Here is a 23,353-nt window from a genome sequence, read left to right as displayed (position 1 = left end):
TGTTTTATTCTATAAACTACAAACAACATTTCTCTCTGTGAGTGTAAATGCGGAGAGTGTGGACCCTTTCTTCATGCTAAACTAAGGCTGATGTCTGTAACTAATGTTCTTACTCTAATAAATGTTATGAATAACATGTCATGTTATTGCTGTTGTGATGTGAGGTTTTGGATGTTTTATGGAAATGTTTGTGTACCCAGTAGTAAGCACCATGCTGCCTCATGTGGATTTGTCATCTTGCACACCACAATATTGGAATGGCAGTTTTTGTTTTTTCAATATAATGCAGGCCTATACAGCTCTGGAAAAAATTATGAGTTTCTTTCATTTTACCAAATTGAAAACCTCTGAATTATAATCAAGAGGAAGATGGATGATCACAAGCCATCAAACCAAACAGAACTGCTTGAATTTTTTGCACCAGGAGTAAAGCAGCATAAAGTTATTCAAAAGCAGTGTGTAAGACTGGTGGAGGAGAACATGCAAAGATGCATGAAAACTGTGATTAAAAAAACAGAGTTATTACACCACATATTAATTTCTGAACTCTTAAAACTTTATGAATATGAACTTGTTTTCTTTGCATTATTTGAGGTCTGAAAGCTCTGCATCTTTTTTTGTTATTTCAGACATTTCTTATTTTTTGCAAATAAATGCTCTGAATTACAATATTTTAATTTGGAATTTGGGAGAAATGTTGTCTGTAGTTTATAGAATAAAACAACAATGTTAATTTATTCAAACATAAACCTATAAATTGCAAAATCAGAGAAACTGATTCAGAAAATGAAGTGTATGTGTTTCTAATTTTATAATTAATAGTTAGAATTGTAAAAAAAAAAGAAAAACTCAGAATTGTAAATATTTGCAACTATGTTAATACTAGTCCAAACTACATTAGGGATATCTTGATTTCTGTTTATTTGTACTAGTGAGAATTAATTTACAGATATGTTGACGTGGACATTTTACTAAGAATTACAGTCAAGATTATAAAATAATACATAAATTACAATTTGTACTTGTTTAAAAGCACTTAAAAATGTTTGTATTTAATACATTTTTTACATTAAATTAAATTTTAATTATGTATAAGAGAAAGTGAGATTGCATATAAGTAAATTTAGTAAATTTTAAAAAATAAAGTAATTTAACAGTAATTAGACTAGTCAGAATTACTTTGTAACTGTATGTGGTCCTTATGATGTACTACTTATATAAAAAATAATATAAAATCTAGCTATTATATCTAACCGAACCTTGCCTTAGCATAACAGTCACAGCATAAGATCCACCAAGATGCTCTGCACTGTACAGTTATTATATACAGTCACTGGCCTGCTCAATTTCAAAAGAAGAATTAGCTTAGCTTAATGGCCGTGCTTTAGGCCATATTGTTTGGCAGTTCAGTTCTTGCCAAAATATGAGCAGGATTTAGGCTCAGCACAGTTCAGGGATCATTCAGCATTCCTCAGTTTATACTCTGATTACCAGGCTGTGCTTCATATGGATGAACGGTCTCAAACAGGGAAAGCCCAGACTGCTAAAATTAGGACCATGCAGTCCATCTCTATAAGATCACCATGAGGTCCAGCACCTGGTCAGCATTCCCAAACTTCACAGTCCTCTGGTTAAAAATGAGGCATATATCAGAGATGTGTGGTAATAGCCAGTTGAGCCACGAGGTGGCGCTGTAAAACAACTTTTACACAGTGTGTGCATTTACAAGCACATGGTTATTAACTCTAACTTTTTGGTCATTATTTTTTTACATTGATGGTCGTGTTGAAAAAAGGTTATTTTATATAATTTGTAACACACTTAAGTGCTTTTAAAAATAAAACAAACATACACAACATTGTATTGCTCAATTAATAAAATAAAATAAACATTTAATGTTATGTTTATTTAATGTTTTTTTTTTCTTTTTTGCAACAATGTATTTTAAGATCTAAACAGATCAATATATGCAATTATTTCCAGTTACTGTACACAAATGCAGGAACACTAATGTGAGCTATTTAAAAGTTGAATCTGGTCAGTGTATCGATTATTAATTACAGTTTCTGGCCATTTAAGCTAAATGCAAAAAGAGAAAATTTTAACGGAAAAAAAATCACTATTTCATTTTTGTATTGTAGTGTACAAGAAATAAGTTTTTATCTATTTTACCAATTTTAGTTTTTTCATCTCTGCACCTCACAATCAGAATTTCAGGAAAAATGAAAAGAATAATCTTTTTTTTCTGATTTTTTATATTTGCATTTTGCAGGGATTATACCATCAGATTTGTGTTACAAGATACAAAAATTGACAAATCTGATAATCGAGAGAAGATTCAACTTTTCTTTTTTATTGTTAAATTCTGTTTGACAAAGGCTGAAACGAAAAACTAATTGAAATAATTGGATTAGTTGGATCTTCTTCATTATACTAAATGGGAATAAGTAATGATTAAGTTTGATCAGTGTAACGTTAAGTAGTTTTATCTTTATACCGTTTCAAGCTAAATACAAAAATAGAAAATTGTGTGTAAACTTTTCGATCGGTATAGTAAAGAAGAATTGGGGTTTCAATTTTCAAGTTGTTCATTTCAGCAATTCACATCAGAATTTCAAGTAAAATGAAAAAAAGTGTTTATTTTTCCAACTCAGATATAAAGCTTACTTTTGTTGTAGATGCAAAAATGAAAAATACAATAATATTTTTTCCATTTTTCCTGAAATTCCGATTGTGAGGGAAGAGGTAAAAAATGGATAAATACTTGAATGAATTAGGATGAAAAAGTCTGTACTACACTAAATATGAAATAATGAAACGTATGAAATCATGAGTTTTTACAACTATTTTTTTATTTTTGCATTTAACCCCACGGTTAGCAAATTAAGCTGCTAAACGTTACACTGACCAACAGAGAACAACTATAAACCTTAGATTTTCTCTGATTAAGTAATTTGTGCACCCCCCACCCTTTTTGCAGGGGAAGAGGCGCGCATGCGCAGTGTCGGGCGTGCTGTGCTGTGGAGTGCAGTGGTGGCTTTGGTGGTGGTAGAGGTGGGTTTGATATGAGCGGCTGATAGATAGAGAGGAGAAGATCTCCAGGAGCTGAAGGAGCTGAAGGACCGCAGGCTGTCAGAGAATGCCCCGACCGGCCCTGCGGCTCCCTGCAGCGACTCCGAGGCTCTCACACACCGGTGCTTCCCTTTCTAACCTCGGGTCCTAACCGTAGCCTAGCTCATGCTAGAAAGCGCCCAAACAACAACATGCCTGCGGGACTGAATCCGCCAGCCAGCGGGATCCCTGCGTCCGATGCGGCGGGTACGTGCAAGGTCAACGTCGTGCCGCGTGCCCGGAGCTCAGGCTGGGGCTGGAGCTTCAGTGGGGATGGGGCTGGGTGCGGGTTTGGGGCTGTTTTCAGGAATGTTGCATTTGTGTTGTAGATACCTGCAGGTCTAACGTTAAATTAACCCACCAGTTTGACCCCAGACGCTAAAAACGCTGGAAAACGATGTTAAACGATGTTTAACGATTTTTCCATAGAACTGCACTGTAAACTGGCTACAATATAACCTACATACTAGCTAACACAGTGACCTGTATCTCTTATCATTAGAAAAAATGCTATTCATGAAATAATTCACCTTGTTGCTAATGTATACCAGCAGTACAGCGTTTTTACAATGCAATGCCTTGTATTTTAAGCTGTGAAATCGATAATTGAAATTGATAAAGCTCCAGTAAGCAATGCTAGTAGATGAATCTTTTGTGTGGCTCCAACATGTGATGGTCATACTACTACTGTCAGTGTAAACAATAGAACAGAAGCCCCTCCCTTATTGGCCTCCACACGTGTGTATTATTATGGCTGTATATTATATTTTGTGTTAATAAAAACAAAAGCGTTTTTATAAGTATTGATTTAGGTTTAGTGGTAAAAATCTGAAATCTGTGTCTTTGTAATGCAGTTTAAACAGTAGAAAAATCTAATTTCAGATTTAATCTATATAATAGATAGGCCCTATTAAGCCACTCTGAGTATACATCTTACAAGGACCACATAACCGTAATGTAATTTGGCTGATCTTCTGTTACCGTTGATGTGCGTTTAATTTCACTTTCATTTATGTACAGTTCAATTACATTTTTACACTGATTGTAAATCTGACTAGTAATAAGTCTTGATCCACTGATCCATACATTAATTCTGACTAAAACAAACACCAATTTAAAGTATCTCCAATAATGTTTTTACATGTAGTTCCTCTATGTGTAAAATAGTATTAAAATGTAAAACTACAGTTTTTCCTGTATGAATTGCATATATCTCAAATTACAATTTCTACTGGTAAAAATGTATTCTAGATATAGAAAAGTTAATTTAGTTTGTATGTAAATTTGTGGGCCTAATATTATTTATTATTACTTGTACATATTACATGTTTCGCAGCTAATATCTGAAATGAGAGATTCTACTTGTTAAAAAAAAGAAATTACGTTTTTCCACTGGTGTGATTTTTAAGTTAAAACGGTTTGCCATATAGCCAATAATATACAAGGTATTTGAGACAACAAACCCCCAATAAAATGTGAATATTTTAGAAGATTACCTAATTTATCGACTTTGCTCCACACAGGGTTAAAACATTTTTGAATATATAATTGATAAACCTGCAAACAAAATGGCTTTTGAAATCAATGTGGCTTTTAGCCATCAGAGTAATTGAGAAGAGTGGAGATAATATACGAGACAATGAAAATCCTCTGAAGCATTTCGAGGTCTCTGTGGCATTTCTGACTGTCTGTAAATTAGATGAGACGATGAAACTCTTAGGTCATCTCTGTTCAGAAGCTAATGAAGCACCGAAAGAGGATTTTCCTCATGAGCACTTTTTTATAAATGTATTTGAATGACATTGGCCTATTTTATTATCTTTATAGGGTCTTTCAAAAGGAGGAAAAGGAAGTCCATCATAGTGACGGTGATGCTGTTCGTGGTGTCTATACTTATCCTGGTCTTTGGATTGGCTGCGACCACGAGGACGCAGAACATCACTGTTGGTGGTTACTATCCTGGAGTTATTGTAAGTAATGTTTATACCAATCTTGCGCATGCACTAAAGATGTTTTATAAACTTTCATTTTATTTCCATTAATGGAAGTATCACTGAGGTTGCATTTTAACAAACTAAAGAACCAAAGATGAGCATCTGATAATTCATCAATCAGTGAGTGTTAATCTTTCTCCATGAACACAGTCCAACTCAATTAATCCAAGTAGGAGAGAGCAGGGAACAACATGATACACTGTGTTTTTATCATCAAACTAAATGATTTTAAGAATGTTCCAGCGCTCAACAGATATCAGCATGTAATAACATTGTAAACTTGTGACTGTTACTTGTTTGTAAAGCTGTTTCAGATGAAAGCAGCACAAGTGCAAAGACCTTGGACGAAAGGTTTTATTTGAGTTAAATGAAACAGATAGTAGCTAGCAGCACGAAAATGCAAATAACATGATTTTCAAGTTCAAATTATAGTATAATATTTTTTCACATGCTGTGTAGAGCACATTTTTTTATTTTATTGTTGCATATCTACCCTATTGTGTCAGTGTTTCAGAAGAAAGAAAACTTTCTCAACTTTTAATAGGATTTAATGTAAAAAGAGATTTTGGACCATTTCTATTGGTTCTATTAGTTTCATTTATAATGAAATCTCAGAAAGGATAACTGCCTTTTTAAATAACGTCATTTAAAAATAGCAAAAAATGGATTTACTTGCATACGTTCTCCAGTGTTATACAGTCTTATGCAAAAGCAGACTGTTAGAAATGACAAACTGATTTTTATATTTCCACTAAGCATGTGTAAAATTGAAATGTATGATTAAAAAATTAATAATAAAACAAAAGTTTCTCTGCTTGAAAGTACAACTTCATTGGCTGCTTTGAGTCTAATGTACAAGTTCTAAAAATGGTATTTCTTCAAAACAGTACTCAAACTCAGCACAAAATATTGTCATTTAGCCAAGTGTGCCCAGAGCTTTACATATAGCTGTATTCACCTTACACTGTGTACAAGCTGTGCTTGTGAATTATTTACATGCTTCAAAATGGTGCTAAATTACATCCGCCAAAGGATACAAGTGTAAATTCTGAGTAATAAACATCTCAGTAATAAAAACACTTCATGAAACAAATACTACGTTAATAGTAAAAATAATCAGATTAATAATGTAGTAAAATATCAGATTGTTATCAGAATTAGCAGCTGATATTGTTGATAAAACCTTGTTAAATATCCATGTAACAGTTTATTATTGGGTTTAGGCCTGTCACAATAATTACATTATCGACTTATCGTACAATAAATGGAAACTACCTTAATAATATCTGATGTTTAATTGAATGTTTGCTCATATATAACAGAGAACAGTATTTTAGCCAGTCATGCAATACCAAACCAGTGCTTCAATAACTGTGACTCCATACACACAGTGTGGAATTCTGTAGTAGGTAAAGAAAAGAGTATATATTTTCCAAACAATGATTAATTAATTTTTTTTTGTATTTAAAAGGGTATAATTCCTTTGTTATGCTGTATTATTATTATTAAGTCAGTGTCGTCTAAATTATCTTCAAATGACGACAATATCGCAATACATTTAGGGATGATTTATCGTCAACAAAAAATGCTATTGTGACAGGCCTAATTGGGTTTTGATCAATAATTGAGCCCTTCCAACAAATAAATGTTATTCTGCCATGTATATCTTTTGGGAGAAATCAGTTATTTTTCTCAACTTTCAGAATTGAATTTATTTTAAGTGTTTTTTTTTTTAAACATATTTTATTATTATTTTTTTTTACTTTTATTTATTTATTTATTTTTTTTACTTTAGAAGGGCTCAATTAATATTCAGTAAAAATGCAACAGTGTGCTTTGAGTGAATGCTTACAGTAAAATATAAAATTTCAAATAAGTGATTTTTTGTTTCTTGTCAACATTATGTCAAACTGATTTTTCTTTCATTGAAGTGACCCAACCAGTAACAGCATTTATCCTGTGTTATTTTTAGCTCGGTTTCGGCTCCTTTCTCGGAATCATTGGAGCACATTTAATAGAAAATAAGAGGCAGATGGTAAGAGGTTTTGCATTACACCACTTCTTCTTTCATATCAGTTTCCCTGTTTTTGCCCTGCATCCTACTAATCATTCTAATCACCACAACAAAAATTAAGAATAGCTTTTTCATGGGAAAATCCCTAGCCTAAAAATCTGTTTTGGTGAGCAGGAACTCAGGAATTTTTATAGACTTTTCTATGTTTTTCCTCGTGTTCTAATAATGGAGGAAGAGACTCGTGAAGTTGAGCCTGAATATCAGAATTTGTTCCAGGGACTGGTGAGATGCTGCACCCAGAAATAGCTTGGTGTAAAAGGAGGAGGATGGATGTCCAGGCAGGAATGTACGGAAGCCGTTGCAGAGCAGAGGGAATAGGAGGTGTAGTTCTCTAAAGGAAGAATTTATTAGTGACTACAGGATAAATGACTACATCATAAATGTCTCATAACACAAGCGCTGAATAGACAATTAATCATAAATAGGAATATAAATAGGACGGGCTTGTTGTATCTTTAGAGGGGTAGAAGCTAAAGCTGGTATAAAGTTCGGATTTATATAGAGATGCACCATTTTTTTTTTCTGAAACTGAACAAAATTAAATATTTAGCTGAAGGCCACATAACTTTTAGCTGAATTGCAAACACATATACATCTCTAAAAGAAAAAGAGAACACTTTTTATCTGAATCAGTTTCTCTGGTTTTGCTATTTATAGGTTTATGTTTGAGTAAAATGAACATTGTTGTTTTATTCTATAAACTACAGACAACATTTCTCCCAAATTCTAAATAAAAATATTGTAATTTAGAGCATTTATCTGCAGAAAATGAGAAATGGCTGAAATAACAAAAAAGATGCAGAGCTTTCAGACCTCAAATAATGCGAAGAAAACAAATTCATACTCATAAAGTTTTAAGATTTCAGAAATCAATATTTGGTGCAATAACCCTGTTTTTTTAATCACAGTTTTCATGCATCTTGGCATCATGTTCTCCTCCACCATCACTGATCATCAGTAAATTTTACATTTCATTTGTAAATCAAGAGATCAGAGTCTGGAGGAAGAGTGGAGAGACACACAGTCCAAACTGCTCGAGGTCTAGTATGAAGTTTCTACAATCAGTGATGGTTTGGAGAGACATGTCATCTGCTGGTGTTGATCCACTGTGTTTTATTATCAATTCTAAAGTCAGTGCAGTTTTGTTTTCCCACAAAATCTTACAGCACTTCATGCTTCGCTTTTCTGACAACTTTTATGTAGATGCAGATTTCATTTTCTAGCAGGATTTAGCACACTGCCCACACTGCCAAAAGTACCAATCGGTCTTCCAATTCCAATTTTCTAAAACACTAAATTTTGGGTTTACATTGTCTGTAAGCCATAATAACAAAAAAACAAAAGAAATAAACGCTTAAATGTGTAATACATCTATATAATATATGAATTTCACATTTTGACCTGAAAAAAGTAACTTTTTAATGGTATTCTAATTCTAAGTAATTTTGGAGAGGGATCAGTGATTGTAAATGCTTTATTTAATTTAATTTATGCGATTGCTGCTACTGAACAGATCCTGACATCACCATTTTCAACATAATATTTTTTTTTTCTTCACGATTTTTATATACGCCATTCAGAGTTTTATTACCCTAATATGTTGCTATGCTTTCGAGTGCACCGTTTACAGTGTTCTGCCGCAGGCGGCCTCGTTGTAGCGCTGTCAGTTGTAGAATGTGGTATGTCATTGGGAGTGTTCAGATGCTTCCTTCCAGCGGAGCTTCGTGGACTGCAGACAGAATGAGGTGACGTGAAACCGAATGCTGCCCGGCTGTGAGTGAGGGGAGGGAGGGCGGTGCTCACTGAGGGCGAGTCTGGCACAGTCCCAGCGAGGGGGCACCAGAGCACAGAACTGTTGGTCTGATGACTTTATTTCCCAGCATGTCCTCTACAAAGGACTTCACACTCTCAGACACAGGCCTGATCAGTAGCAGACGCATCAAACAGGCCTGATCCATAGTGCTGCAGTCTGCTGGTGATTAGTAAAATGCAGCAAAACCATTAAAGCAGAAGCGACCAGTAAATCTGAGTAAAGGATACGCTGATGATACACAACGATATGCTTCTTTTTGATGAATAAACCATATGTTTTTAGGCACCTGCTTATCTTATGCCTCTACTTCTCTAGAAAATAAATTATTAATTCATTATTTAATGTTTGACTATTGGTGAGAGGATTTACTTGCATTCAGCCCCATGGACATTACTACATTACTGCATTACTACATTAGTAAGGTCTGGCTCCAGGCAGTGCAGTTCATGCCGGTTGCTTCATAACCCTCTATCTAATATTTGGCTTTGGGCAATTGGAGTAAATCAGTTAAAGAGGCCTGGACAAAACTGCTGCACTATTTAAGGTGATAGAAAGCTGCAAGCTACATTGGCTTCTTTTACTTCTATTCCACCTTTAGTGCTGCAGCTGTTATAGAAGTAGTGATCACCAGCTGCTTATTAGATTTTTCTGTTCCACCTTAAATTATTAAGTGAGTTTACTCCTCATGTTGTTCTGTATACATCTGTTTATTCTTAAACTACCAAAAGAGGGATTACAGTAGTGGAGAGTCAGTAGAAATTGCCCAAAGAACTGGATTGCAAATGCTGTATTCACATTACAAGACTCAAATCAGCTTTTTTAGATTAGCGTGAATATATATACAGCTCTGAAAAATTCATTTAGAGCATTTATTTGCAGAAAATGAGAAATGACTAAAATAAAAAAAAATTATGCAAAGCTCAAATAATGCAAAGAAAACAAGTTCATAATAATAAAGTTTTAAGAGTTCAGAAATCAATATTTGGTGGAATAAGCCTGGTTTTTAATCCCAGTTTTTATGCATCTTGGCATCATGTTCTCCTCCACCAGTCTTACACACTGCTTTTGGATAACGTTATGCCTTTGCTCCTGGTGCAAAAATTCAAGCAGTTCAGTTTGGTTTGATGGCTTGTGCTCATCCATCTTCCTCTTTTGGTAAAATCAAACAGAAATCCTCTTTCAGGATTACATTCAATCCCTTTACTGACAGATATAGTCACTTACATTCATAATTGGGAACCTTCAAGATAACTGAATCATAAAATTATATATTATGTATTACAAAGAAGTAGTATTGTTTTTAATCAGAATCAGTTATAAAGTAAAACATTTGAGTCTCTATAGGTCCTGTTTTTCTTGATGGAATTATAATTTATATGATTAACAGCTGGCTATATTACTTAATAATATATAAGAGGTTAAATCAGTTGTGGTGGGTTACTAATCGCTGCGCTGACTGTTAACTAGTGAATTCCACCCCTTCTTTTTGGCAGATCTGCCTCAGTTTTGTTGTTTCAGGTTTGTTGGATGACCAACAACAGGTTATTGATTCTCAGGGTCTGGACTTTGACTTTGTTCAGACACTCATGTGTTGTTCTGTTCTGGTTGGTGTGTAGGATCACTGACCAGCTCAAAGTTAAAGTTTCCACACACCTATACAAACTGTTTTTCAGTGCAGATACTCAAATAAAAATACTCCGCTCTTTAAAGCCAATGAGTGTATCTTGAAATTTTCACTGAATATTTGGCAAACAAAATAGATATTAGAACTAAAAGAGAAAATAAAATAAATAAATTATACAGAAAAATTACTTTAACAGATGAAGAGAGTTTGGAAGAACCACACCCACCATCAACTCTCTAAAATTAAACGAAATAACGCTTCAACAGAATTTTTCATTCTTTGTATTATTTAACAAACCAAGTAGCACTGCTGAGGTACATTTATGATTAGAACAGCACTGCTTAGGTACATTCATGACAGGAATAACACTCGTGAATTTTTTTTTTATTAAAATAGCACAGCAAAGCTACATTTATGATTAGAATATCACTGATGAGAGACATTTATTAATAGGATAACACTGCTTAGCTACATATATGATTAAATAGAGCTGAAGTAAATTCTTAAGCACTGCTAAGGTAAATGTATTGTTAGTTTGGTATGTCTGCAGGCATATTAAAAAGGTTAATAAGACATTATTTCAGCATCATCATCGCAATAAGCGCATACAGTAGTCATATAGTCAATAGTAAAAACTATTGATTTAAATTTTAAGTTGTTTTTAAGATATGAGTTAAAGTTAGAGCTGGAGTGTGTTATAAATGTGTAGATGCATGCTTGTCAGATGGATTAAAAATATTAATATTCTATCATGTTAGAAATTGTATCAAATGTGGCAAAAAAAATCCTGTTATTTTTCACATAAAGAAAATAAATTACAATATAATTTTTTTCCATTATCATGCAGCCCAATTTTTAATGCATATTGCATGAAAAAAGTAGCAAATCTGAGAGTTTTCTGCTCCGTAAGTTCCTGTTTTGTTTTTTTTTTTGTTTTTTTGCAGCTGGTGGCCTCCATTGTCTTCATCAGCTTTGGTGTGGTGGCTGCGTTCTGTTGTGCTATTGTGGACGGCGTTTTTGCTGCGAGACACATAGTGAGTTTTCTGTTCTGAATATCATTAAATGTTCTTCAGAGCTGCACTTTTTACATGTCTGTCAATCTCTCTCAGGATCTGAAGCCTCTATACGCAGGCCGGTGTGTCTACTACTCCAGCTTATCCTCAGTTGACCAAGATGTGAGTTCACTTAGCTCCACATAACTCTACATAACTCTATAATACATTTCTCTGCTGAATTTATATCTTACAGTTAGGTCTGTCACATGACTGCTTTAGTCTGGATGATATTTTGTCCCAAATATGATAAATGACCATTTTATGCCACTGATATAATGATTAATAAGAGTAGCAATTAATTTTAAATTAAGATATTTTTTTTTAATTAGTAAGAAAATTCAGATACTAGAACTAGAATAATAACATGACACAGTTTTTAAACAAGTAAGCATACCGGCTTATTAAGATTAATGGGATATTAATGCTAAGAAAACTCATTGGGTAGTAAAATTTATTAAGCTTAAATCCATATAGGTCTGCCACAATAATTACATTATCGACTTATTGTACAACATAAGGACATGACCTCAGTAATTTTTGCTGACCTAAATATTACCCACTGTGTGCCCACCGAGGAGAGCCTATTAAGACAAATCAGTCGATATGTCCACTTTGTTTAAAAACTGTGCTTTTAATTTTAGTTTAACTTTTATTTATTTAAAAAAAAAAAAAATGTTTTGTACAATATGAAAAATAGTTTTGCTATTGTGATAATGACCAACTGTACTTTTCATTACTGAAAGTAAGGAACTGGTTGAAGTGCAGCACATTTTCAATAAAGGTTCTGCTATTACATGTCTGGGAAATCTGATAAATATTTGTATCGTTAAAATATGGAGTAGTTGGCGTAGTAAAAGTTATGGCAGTTACTTCAAAAGTTTGGACACACCTCCTCTCCTCTCAATGTTTTTTTACATTGTAAAAGTATAGAAGGCACGCATAAGGAATCATGTAGTAACTTAAAAGTGTTAAACAAACCAAAATACTCTGTGAAGCATTTAGGTGCTCTTATCTGAGGAGCTGGTAACTTGAGGTTTCTGAGGCTGGTAACTCTGATTAACTTATCTTGTACAACAGAGGAAACTCTTGCACTTCCTTTACTGAGGTGGTCCTGATGCGAGCCAGTTTCATCATAACATTTTTGATTGTCTTTGAAGTGACTACACTTAGGGATACTTTCTAATTTTTTTTATTAGTACAATGTTATTCAATACAAATAATTTTTTTTTCCTTTTCTGGTATGTTACATTATTCAAATAAATTTAACAGCAAGATTGACCTTAATTTTTTACAGGTATTTATTTTGTTTACTAAGTTGAGTAGTTCTTTTTTCTCATAATCTGGATTAGAACGTTACTTAAATATTCACTATTCACTGTATACCTGTAACTCTACCTCTTCACTACTTTACTTTAACTGATGCTCTCAAACACTTTATTAAGAGACAAGAAATTCAAGTAATTAACTCTTGATGAGTTCAGCACAGCTGTTAACTGAGAGCCTGAATTCCAGGTGACTCCACCTCATAAAGCTGATTTTTTTTTTATAATGAAAAAATACTGAATATTAAGGTGTGTCCAGACTTTTGACTTGTACTGTACATTGACTTGAAAAAAGTTATTGTGACAGGGCCTATATCCATATTGTATGATAAAACAATACCTTAATTATTGTGATAGACTGAATCATGATTAGCTTTTACAACAGAGTGAAGCATCCAGCATGTTCTCAGACGTGTCTGATGTTTTCAGGTGTGTCAGTCTGCCCGAGTGCCCTGTAAACTGCGTGTGAAAAGCAACACCTGCTACTGCTGTGATCTCTACAACTGTGATAGGTACGTGTGCGACAGCACCCCTCTCGCCCTGTCAGCATATCCTCTGTTTCTGCAGGCAGATCTCAGGCCAGACTTTAGCTGTCTTTGTTTTTTATCTTGGTTAAGTTCATGGTTTCTAATTTGCTTTGTTTGAGCGTGCCTTTTTCCCCCTCGAGCTCTTATGGAAAGAACGCTTGTGTTTACTTATGTTTCAGAGAACATCTTCTTTTGGGACTTCAGAATAAAGATGTTTTGAAAAAATTTAGGAAGTCCACCATGATTTTGAAGTAGGTCTTTCCATTTATAGCCCCTCGACAACACTGACAACCCATGATTTGTTGTGGTTGAAGTACTCGGTGTGGCTGTGTACAGTTTAGTCTATTTGGAAGCGTGCAGTACTGCTGGAATGAGTGGAGGCTTTTCAGTTTTGTTTTTTTTGTTTTTTCCTGCATGTCCTGGCACTTCTTTCCGAAGTGAGCACCAGGCCTCATTCCTGAACTCCACCAGCAACTGTAGTTCCATTCATTTGTGGTTTAGACATGGTAGAATCTTAAAAATACCTAAATTACGGGTTTGGAAGTCTTTTACTTTAACTTCTTCATGTTGTGCTCCTTATAAGAGTGATGTGCATTCGCAGTAGCTTCATCCTTGTTTTTTGCATGAGATGGTGTGATGTGAAGGGTTATATTTCATTGTTTTTTTTATGTTGTGTTGCTGTTTAATTCTATGATTTTATGTGCTATAATGCTCTTCTCTGCACCCTGGTACAGTCGTGCTGAGCTCAGAGGAGGCTACCATGAGTATACTGAAGTCCAGAGTTGCCAGGATGTTGTGCATCTCTATCACTTGCTGTGGTCGGCTACCGTCCTCAATGTTATCGCCCTGTTTCTGGGCATCATCACAGCAGCAGTGCTCGGAGGCTTCAAGGACATGGTATGATTATTGTATATGAACACACCTAATTACATTTTGTTTGTTGCCCCTATGTTGGTTAGAGGGTATACTTGTGCATCTCAAAAAATTTGAGTATCGTTGAAAGTTACTTTATTTTATTAATTTAGTTCAAAAAAAGTGAAACTTATATTTTATATAGATGTATTAAACACAGAGTGATCTATTTTAAGCATTTTATTTATTTTATTGTTGATGATTATGGCTTACAGCCAATGAAAACCCAAAAATCAGTGTCTTAGAAATTTAGAATATTATATGAGAGCAATCGGTACTTTTGGGAGTGTGGGCAGTGTACCAAGTCCTGCTGGAAAATGAAATCCGCATCTCCATAAAAGTTGTCAGCAGAGGGAAGCAAATGCTGTAAGGCTTTCTGGGAAAACACTACAATTTACCTGTCAAGGTTGTATGTGAAGGAGTTCATGCTAACAAAGCTGGAGCAACTCAAACCTGTAACTGATTAAGCCGGTTAGAGAAGTTAGCAGTTGTTTTGAGTAAAATAACATTAGTTTTGAGATGTTTTAGTGTAGAAAGGCCAAAAAGCAACACCATTTTGGTGCAAGTAAAGCTGTCTTCTAAAAAAAAAACCATACATTTAAAATAGTACGTTTTTCACAGAATTTAAAAAAATAATTTAAGACATAACACAGAACAGAGTTAAAAGAACATTGCAAGACTTTATAATTAAAAGAATATACAAGTAATCAGAATGTTCAGAATAACCATTTTTTATAACTGGAGATTAGTCTTTTCATGTACTAGTGATTTAACATTTTTTCATGTTTTTATTTTTGAAGATGCCAACTGCAGCCCCTGACAATTGTGAGCCAGACACTATGCCCATACCTGGACCCTCAGAGACTCTCGCACCTACAACATCCAACTCCTTCTACAACACTGCCCCCTGCCTGCCACCGTACACTGCCTACGATCTACAGGTAACTCACATTTAACTGCACTTTTCTTTTAATTGTTGTTACTGAAGCATATCCTCTGTGTGTCAAAACATCATGGTAAATATTGTGTTTAATGAAAATGTTTATACTGCTAACCAAGTCTTGAAAATATTGAAGTGTATCAGTAGGTGACTTCTATGTTATGTATTTTACATTTTACAGGCCTCCATGTTTCCTGACTCTTCTGGCCTGTCTGATGACTCCCAGTCTGGAGCCAGTCACATGTGGCCGAGTATGATCCCTCCGCGCTACTCCCCGCCTTATTACCCACCTGACGATAAACCTCCACCATACAGCCCTTAAGGGACCAGTAACATAAAGAGTCTTGGGAACATGTACCATATTGCCAAGAGTTCAGAGGAAAAATGGAGGCGGGCATTTGTGTGCATTGAAACTCCTTTGAATTACCATTGTAGTGTTTAAACTACTGCTACTACTGCTGTTGAAGCCCATTGTGCTTACTACAGACAGTCCTACTACAGTGTGTCCTCTGCTGAACGGAACGATGGAGACTACAGGCTTAAGGGAGCACAGCTGGAGGAATCTGTCTATCCCTGCAGAGCAGAAATAAGCAGCGAAACGTGTGCAATTATCCAGCGTAACTTCAGTATACAAGGTGGCCTCTCTACTCTGTGCTACGACTCACGTAACGACTGTTCACAGTTATGCCTTAAACGCGTCCGCCTGCTTCTGCGTAACAGCGTAAGCTCTCTGCTCCTGTTTATGGACCTCCGTCTCTGTGTAGATCTCCATCTCTGTGGGCTTCCCTCCTGGATACAGTGACTCTGCCACCCTGCATCTGCTTCACTAGATAATGTGAATGCTTCTGAAGTGAATGCACAGAGTGTCCTGGTAGTTTGGTAGCCTTGCCCCTTGCCTTTGCTGAAGAGGAATGAAGAGAATCTTGTTTTTGTGTCTTGTCTTTGATTTGCACTTTATCATCCCTGATCTGATTACTGAACTGTAATAATCTCAAGCTAGAATAATAGAATATGAACTGTGATGATTATTTTTTTTTATTCAGTTTGGGCAGCTAAAAATATGTGTATGGAGCTCAGATTATAGGCTGCGTTCCATTTGAACTCAGATGTCGGAATTATATAGTGTCATTAATTAGGATTTTGGAATTTGCACTGCACAAAGTCCTAGGCCCAATCCCATTTCACCACTTAGCCCTACACCTTTGTCTGGGGGTAGGGTGCCCAGATTCTTGTTAGGCTTTAGGGGTAGGTTAGGGGAAGTGTTGGGTTTAATACTGAGATTTATCAGAGGTACACTACAAACAGAGGGATATATGAATTATTGGCAAGATTGCGGCACAAGAGACTCAAAGAAACCCACAAATTTAAGTATTTTCCTTGGTATAAAATTACAATAACCACTACATTACTATAGTTTAAAGTGTTTTTATAACAAGCATAAAAAATGCTAGTAGTTTGTTTCAGTAGCTAGCTAGCCAACTTTCCCATTCCACATTAAATGGTGCAACAGACAGCAGAGGCTGCAGCATTTGAGGTGGAACAAAAAATGAATTAAATGAAATCTAATTAAAGCTAACTAAGCCAGTTAAGCTAGGCCAATTGTCCCACTCAGCGGTATATCCCACATCACTGGTGATGCTTAAACACAAGAAGGGTAAAGACTAACACATGCCTCCTCCGACACATGTGAAGTCAGACTCCACCTCTTTTTGAACATTGCCTCGTAGCATCACAGTGCTAATGCTCTGAGAATAGCGCAGTGACTCGGTTCTGATACATCAGCTCACAGACGCCTTGTGCTGATCCACATCACCCAAGGAGTGATAAGTGGAAAGAGTGCCATCTACCCACCCAGAGAGAGCAAGGCCAATTGTCTTGGTGGCTAGAAAATTGGTCTCTCTTGATGGCAAGCTGCATGACCAGGATTCGAACCAGCAAAGTTTGACTCGAGCATAGTGGCAGCGCTTTAGACTCCTGGACGACTCTGCGCCCCCCACCTATAGGTTCTTGATGGGTTGTCCCAATTCTTAGAGAGGAGGATTTCTCTGTTCGAGGGGTAAGGGTACAAATGTGAAATGGGATCAGGCCATAGTGAAATTAGCAGTATTACACAATAATAACACAAACACAGTTTCAACTCATAAAATAGCATATAATACGACTATCAGCTGGTATAACTAACAATTCAACCTAGAAACAGTGCGATCAGTGCTAGCTTGAGTCATAATGTAGGTGAATTCACCATAAAACACAAGTAAAGTATTGTCAGAGCAGTTGTAGTAAACCTTAAACTTTTCAGACAACTGTTTTTTGCAAATGTTTTGATATAGTGTAGAATTATAGTGTAAAATATTTAGACTTCCGATATAAATGGAACGCAGCACTAGGCTACTTCAACTTGTAATATATTGCTCGGGTCATTTAGCACACTGCCTAAGCACAAAGTGACTGTGAAACGTGCACAAAAAAGTCTGTTTAAATGCATTTAAAAAAATGATCTGCTATGTAAATACTGAGTTCCTGAGTTATGAATAGTTAGAAGTGTTCAAATTACATGTAGATCAGTGCTTTCCAAAGTTAGCCTGCTGAGCTCATGCCCTGCACCTGCACATCTGTGTGTTTTAGATGCGTGAAGGCTTTGTTCAGACAGGCAGCTCATGTCGGCTTTAAGCTGGATGGATTTCTGTGTATGCAACTTGGTTTTCTTATAATTCAGGGTTCTCTCTTTCTTTTTTGGATCACATATTACTAAGACACTAAGATAACTTAAGACACGTTTTTTTTTTTCTTTTATCGTTTACATTAAGGTAAGATCAGTAAAGGTTTGCAGCCTGTCTCTTAATAATGTTTGAGGATCTTCTCTGCTGACCAGGTCAGCCTTAACCCATAAGAGCCCAGACCCAGTTCTGAATATTGCTTTAAAAATCCAATATATAATCAGTTGAATTAGCTAAGCAATTCATTTAATAAAGAGGGAACATGGCTGTAAATATTTCGAGGTTGAAATCCTGATGTAAGAAAAAATGACATTTTATTTATTTGAACTTGTAATAGAACAGTTTGTTCTAGAAATTATGTTAGAACTAGTTATGGTATATGGGATGTAAATCATATCAATAAAGCATTTGTATTGTTAAAATGGTTGGAACTGAGCTGTAGAAGCAAAAAACACACTTTTAAGAGGAGCTAGTTTCGTTTTATCTCCAGCACTAACCCATAATCACACCTACGCTAAAACAAAAACCTGTTCACACACTGTTCTGGGATAATGCTCTTAGGATGGCCGCCACAAAAAAAAGGGTCACACACTCTAATACTTAATTGAACTGCCTTTATCTTTGATTGCAGCACGCATTTACTGTGGCATTGTTTCAATAAGCTTCTGCAATGTCACAAGATTTATTTAAATTCAATGTTGCTGCATTAATTTTTCACCAAGATCTTGCAGCAGCATTGATGATGGTAGAGTCTGACCACTGCACAAAGGGGCTCTTCTCCATCCAGCACATCCCAAAGATTCTCAATGAGGTTAAGATCTGGACTCTGTGGTGAACTCTCTCTCAATCCATGTGTGAAAATGATGATCTCATGCTCCCTGAACCCTGAACTCTTTCACAATTCCAGCACCATGAATCCTGACATTGTTATCTTGGAATATGACCGTGTTCATCAGGGAAGAAAAAATAGAACCATTAATGGAATAACCTGGTCTATATTCAGTATATTCAGGTAGTCAGCTGACCTCATTCTTTCAGCACATACTGTTGCTGAACCTAAACCTGCAGACCAACTGCAGCACCAACCAACCCCACATCATTTACTTACTTAAATCTATGGGCTCTTTTGGGTTAAGGCCTGAAGTAGATCTTTTCGTAAGGTAGCAAGCTTAGCAAATACCAACGCCCGACCAAAGCTCTGGAAATGCATTCTTACCTTACTGCAGAAATTGTTGTTTTGTCTGCCCCTGATTTGTGAGACTATACAGATCAGATTTGGTTCGCAAACTGAAAAAAACGACTCCTTGGTTGAGCTTGGTTTGGGGTTTTTTTCATGCAGGGAAAATGTATGAACACTAAAATTCATCATAACAAACCATGGGGGAACGCTTTATCTGCCTAATAGGGGCGGAGCAAGAAAGTAAATACAGAAAGAAGGTCCTGTGTTCTGGACTAATGTATATTTCTGTATAGTTTAACACAGAGCAACAGAAGTGATGGCATTAGTTAATGCAGTGTCCTAGCCGCAGTAATTATCAGGTTAATATACCAGCTTAAACTACACTGAAGTCTAGCTGTTGTGTGGAACAGAATATGCTAACATGCTTGTTGTGCAGCAATAAGTACTGGAGTTTCTGTTGTACAGGAAGGGGGGATTTAGATGTCGAATGTATCTTGGAGAGAAGGATGTGTTTACACTGCTGTAAGGTGGCTCAAATAGGTGTCAGATCACCTCCTCAAGTGGTTTGAGTGCGTCTCGGACTCTTTTAAAACTTGCATTTTTACATGAGCTTTTTATATTCTTTCCTGATTTCTATTCAAATATAGACCTAAACTTGCAGTCTGAAGAAAGCCTAACACACACACACACACACACACAGCGCTTAAGAAGCTTGTTAATTAGGCTATGTTCAGACTTCCATGCCAAATCTGATTTGTGGCATATCTAGATTGTAGATTTTTGATAGTCTGGACACCCAGAAACCACATGAAATCTGAGATGAATATGAGTTTAGAGAAGAAGAAAAAACAACTATGTTGAGCTGAAACACATGTATTATACAAACATATACAGTATATTTCTTCAGATTTAGAAAAATGGCAAATTTGCCACTCATAAAATGATGATGCAATTGACAGTGCTTCAGAGGTTTCTGTTTTAAAAATGAGGAACCGCTTTTGGGCGAACATCAGTAACATCATTTTTATTATATTAAAATGTTCTGCATTGTAGATTAATACTAAAGTCATCCAAACTATAAAGAAAAAACAAGAATATAATTTAACAAACCAGAAAATGTTTTAAATATTGGCATTTTCTGAGTCAGCTTTATGAGGTAGAGTCACCTGGAATTCAGGCTTTCAGTTAACAGCTGTGCTGAACTAATCGAGAGTTAATTACTTGAATTTCTTGTCTCCAAATGTGTTTGAGAGCATCAGTTGTAAAGTAGTGAAGAGGTAGAGTTACAGGTATACAGTGAATAGCGCTATTTCAGTAATGTTTTCATTCATAAAATGGGAAGAACTACTCAACTAAGTACAGAAAAAAAAAGAATTATGAAAGTAACCTCAAATGCATTTACAACTACTACATGATTCCTTTTGTGTTCTTTCATAGTCTGGATCACTTTAGTATTATTTTACAGTGTAGGGATTCAATAAAAACATTGAATGAGAAGGTGTGTCCAAATATTTGGCTGGAATTGTATGAAAAATTTGTCTTTGTGTGGCATTCAAAATGCTGATTAGTCCATAACTGGATAAAATCCATGTCTGGGAGTCTGTAATGTGTAAAAGAGCTCTCAAAGTATGCATAATATTACCAGTCTTATGCAGTATGTAGTTGGATTTAGTGATTTATACCATAAAACAGCCGGCAGCTTTAATTTGTGCAATTAATTTTTTTGGTTTCCTTGTCCAGTGAGACTCGCCGTACAGTTAAACTAATATATTATATAAACAGCTCTGGAAAAAATAAGAGATCACTTTAAAATTACGAGTTTCTTTGATTTTACCAAAATAAAAACCTCTGGAATATAATCAAAAGTAAGATGGATGCTCACAAACCATTTAATACATAGACTAGACACATTTACAGTCTTTTAGTTGATAATGGCTGAGAAAAAGTTGTAATATATTGTGAAAATGTCTGAAAAATGGTGCTAGTGAATCACAGCAGGGCTTTCTCATCTCTCGTCTCCTGATACTCAACAGTAATGATGAGATGAGAGAGGCATTGTAACTGCAGAATTACAATAATATATGAAATTTTCTGTCCATCTCTACACATTTCACATAAAACTTTTTGTGTTCTAAACGTCAGAACTATAGCAACAGGCTGCCTCTACTTACATTTAATATACAATTACATGTCTTAAGAAACTACCATGCAGTTATAGTTGATTTTTAATTTATTGTTATTAGTGGTGAGTCTATAGACTGTGTTTTATGTGCTACACCTTTAAGCGAGGGTGTTTTTTCAGAATATTCAGAACTTTGTTGTGAATTATTTTCCCAGATATAGATTTAGCCTTGTCGTAACTATAAGATTCTCTATTCAAAATGCTGATTAGTCTATAACTGGATAAAATTAATGTCCGGGAATCTGCCCCATGTGTAAAAAACCTTGAAAGTATGTATAATTTTACCAGTCTTATGCAATATGTAGTTGGATTTAGTGATTCATGCCATAAATCAGCCGACAGCTTTAATTTATGTATTTTATTTTTTTTGTTTCCTTGTCCGGTCAGACTTGCCTTACAGTTAGATTTACATTTATACTAATATAATATATTATATTATATACAGCTCTGGAAAAAAATTACAAGTTTCTTTGATTTTACTAAATTGAAAACCTCTGGAATATAATCAAAAGGAAGATGAATGCTCAAAAACCATCAAACCAAGCTGAACTGCTTGAATGATTTATGCACCAGGTGTAAAGCAGCATCAACTTATCCAAAAGCAGTGTGTAAGACTGGTGGAGGAGAACATGATGCCAAGATGCATAAAAACTGTGATTAAAAACCAGTGTTATTCCACCAAATATTGATTTCTAAATTTTAACTCCTAAAACATGAACACTACCTGGCACTCTTGATGACTCGTGGACTATTAAGTGTGTAGAGCCCTGGCTATATAACCAATATGGAGGGAAATCCCTTACAAATGTAGGTTTCCTCATTATTTCAGTAAAGTATATATTTGGTATATATTATGTGTTTTTAACCATAAATCTAGGCAGGGAAGTATCAGTAGCTTCCACCTGAAATCCAAGAAAGGTGTCCCAAATTTGACTCCTGAATTTATTTAAGGCTGCAACATGATATTATGGTGATAAAATGATATCTGCAACTTTTTACGAAACATTTTACATTGTAAAAACGATACTCAGTGACATATTTATTGTATGACTGAAAAGGACCGAGCAGCAGTGACAGCACTACTATAATTGGCCAACACTGGCTGTGCATGGTCAGTGTAACGTCTCTTAATTTAATTAATAGGTAAAGCCTTAATGCAGAAATTCACATTTGAATTTAAAAACTGATTGTTTCATTTTTTTTTTATGCAGTACGGTGTACAAGAAATACGTTTTCATCTATTTTTCCAATTTTAGTTTTTTTTTCATCTCTGCCTTTCACAATCGGAATTTCAGAGAAAAAAAAGTTTTTTTTCTCTTTATTTTCTGACTTTTCCATTTTTGCAAGTTAGATTATACCATCAAATTCTGACAAATCTGAAAATCAAGAGATTAAACTTTAAATTTTTCTTGAAATTCTATTTGCAAAAGGCTGAAATGAAAAACTAGATGACTGAAAATTTGTATGAAAAACCATTTCTTCTGTACTTTACTGAATGGAAAAAAAAAACGATTAAGTTTTCTATTTTCTGTTTTTAAATTTAGCTTGATTCGGTCAGAAAATTAAACTGCTAAACCTTACACCGACTGTGCATCATTGATTTAAGCTCATTTTAATTAGTTTTCCAGTTAAAGTTATACTGGGATGTGTAGTCTCTTTGTAAGTTATAGGTGTGTATATTGGCATCAGCAGATAAACTGTATACATGCGTAATATCGAATTTTGGCATCAGCCAAGAATTCCCACTTTAGTCCATCACTACATTTATCCCTTTTCCCCTAATTTGAAGCTCCCTTCATTGAACAGAGTAAGACTTCATATGGAGTGTCACTCTGTAGAGGAGTATTAGTGAGGAGGAAGTGGTTTAAAAGGTCAGCAGTGACGTATACTGGCATAACCCTG

At 35.2% G+C, this 23,353-nt stretch overlaps 1 protein-coding gene across 2 annotated transcripts; it reads left to right on the top strand.

The window, feature by feature from the left end:
• Nucleotides 1–3,016: 3,016 nt before the first annotated feature.
• tmem255a (transmembrane protein 255A) lies at nucleotides 3,017–21,799 on the top strand. 2 transcript variants are annotated; one of them, XM_022684300.2, is made up of 10 exons: nucleotides 3,017–3,318; nucleotides 4,939–5,081; nucleotides 7,078–7,140; nucleotides 11,561–11,650; nucleotides 11,726–11,791; nucleotides 13,423–13,505; nucleotides 13,700–13,771; nucleotides 14,255–14,417; nucleotides 15,233–15,373; nucleotides 15,554–21,799. In XM_022684300.2, the coding sequence occupies exons 1-10, from the start codon at nucleotides 3,264–3,266 to the stop codon at nucleotides 15,692–15,694; spliced, it is 1,017 nt and encodes a 338-aa protein (XP_022540021.1). In that variant the 5' UTR covers nucleotides 3,017–3,263; the 3' UTR covers nucleotides 15,695–21,799. The 2 variants fall into 2 exon arrangements, with proteins under 2 accessions (XP_022540021.1, XP_022540022.1); XM_022684301.2 differs by lacking the exon at nucleotides 13,700–13,771 and having other exon boundaries at nucleotides 3,018–3,318.
• Nucleotides 21,800–23,353: the final 1,554 nt, after the last annotated feature.

The sequence above is a fragment of the Astyanax mexicanus genome, chromosome 10 (assembly GCF_023375975.1).
Source record: "Astyanax mexicanus isolate ESR-SI-001 chromosome 10, AstMex3_surface, whole genome shotgun sequence".
NCBI classification, from domain to species: domain Eukaryota; kingdom Metazoa; phylum Chordata; class Actinopteri; order Characiformes; family Acestrorhamphidae; genus Astyanax; species Astyanax mexicanus.
Note: the sequence above shows the minus strand (reverse complement) of the source record. Positions and strands in the feature narration are given on the sequence as shown.

Excerpts from the sequence above, each read along its gene's own strand:
- tmem255a (XM_022684300.2), top strand. The coding sequence starts at position 3,264 with ATGCCTGCGGGACTGAATCCGCCAGCCAGCGGGATCCCTGCGTCCGAT. Across the intron at positions 11,792-13,422 it reads TATCCTCAGTTGACCAAGAT|GTGTGTCAGTCTGCCCGAGT; the intron begins GTGAGTTCACTT and ends TGATGTTTTCAG. Across the intron at positions 14,418-15,232 it reads TCGGAGGCTTCAAGGACATG|ATGCCAACTGCAGCCCCTGA; the intron begins GTATGATTATTG and ends TTATTTTTGAAG.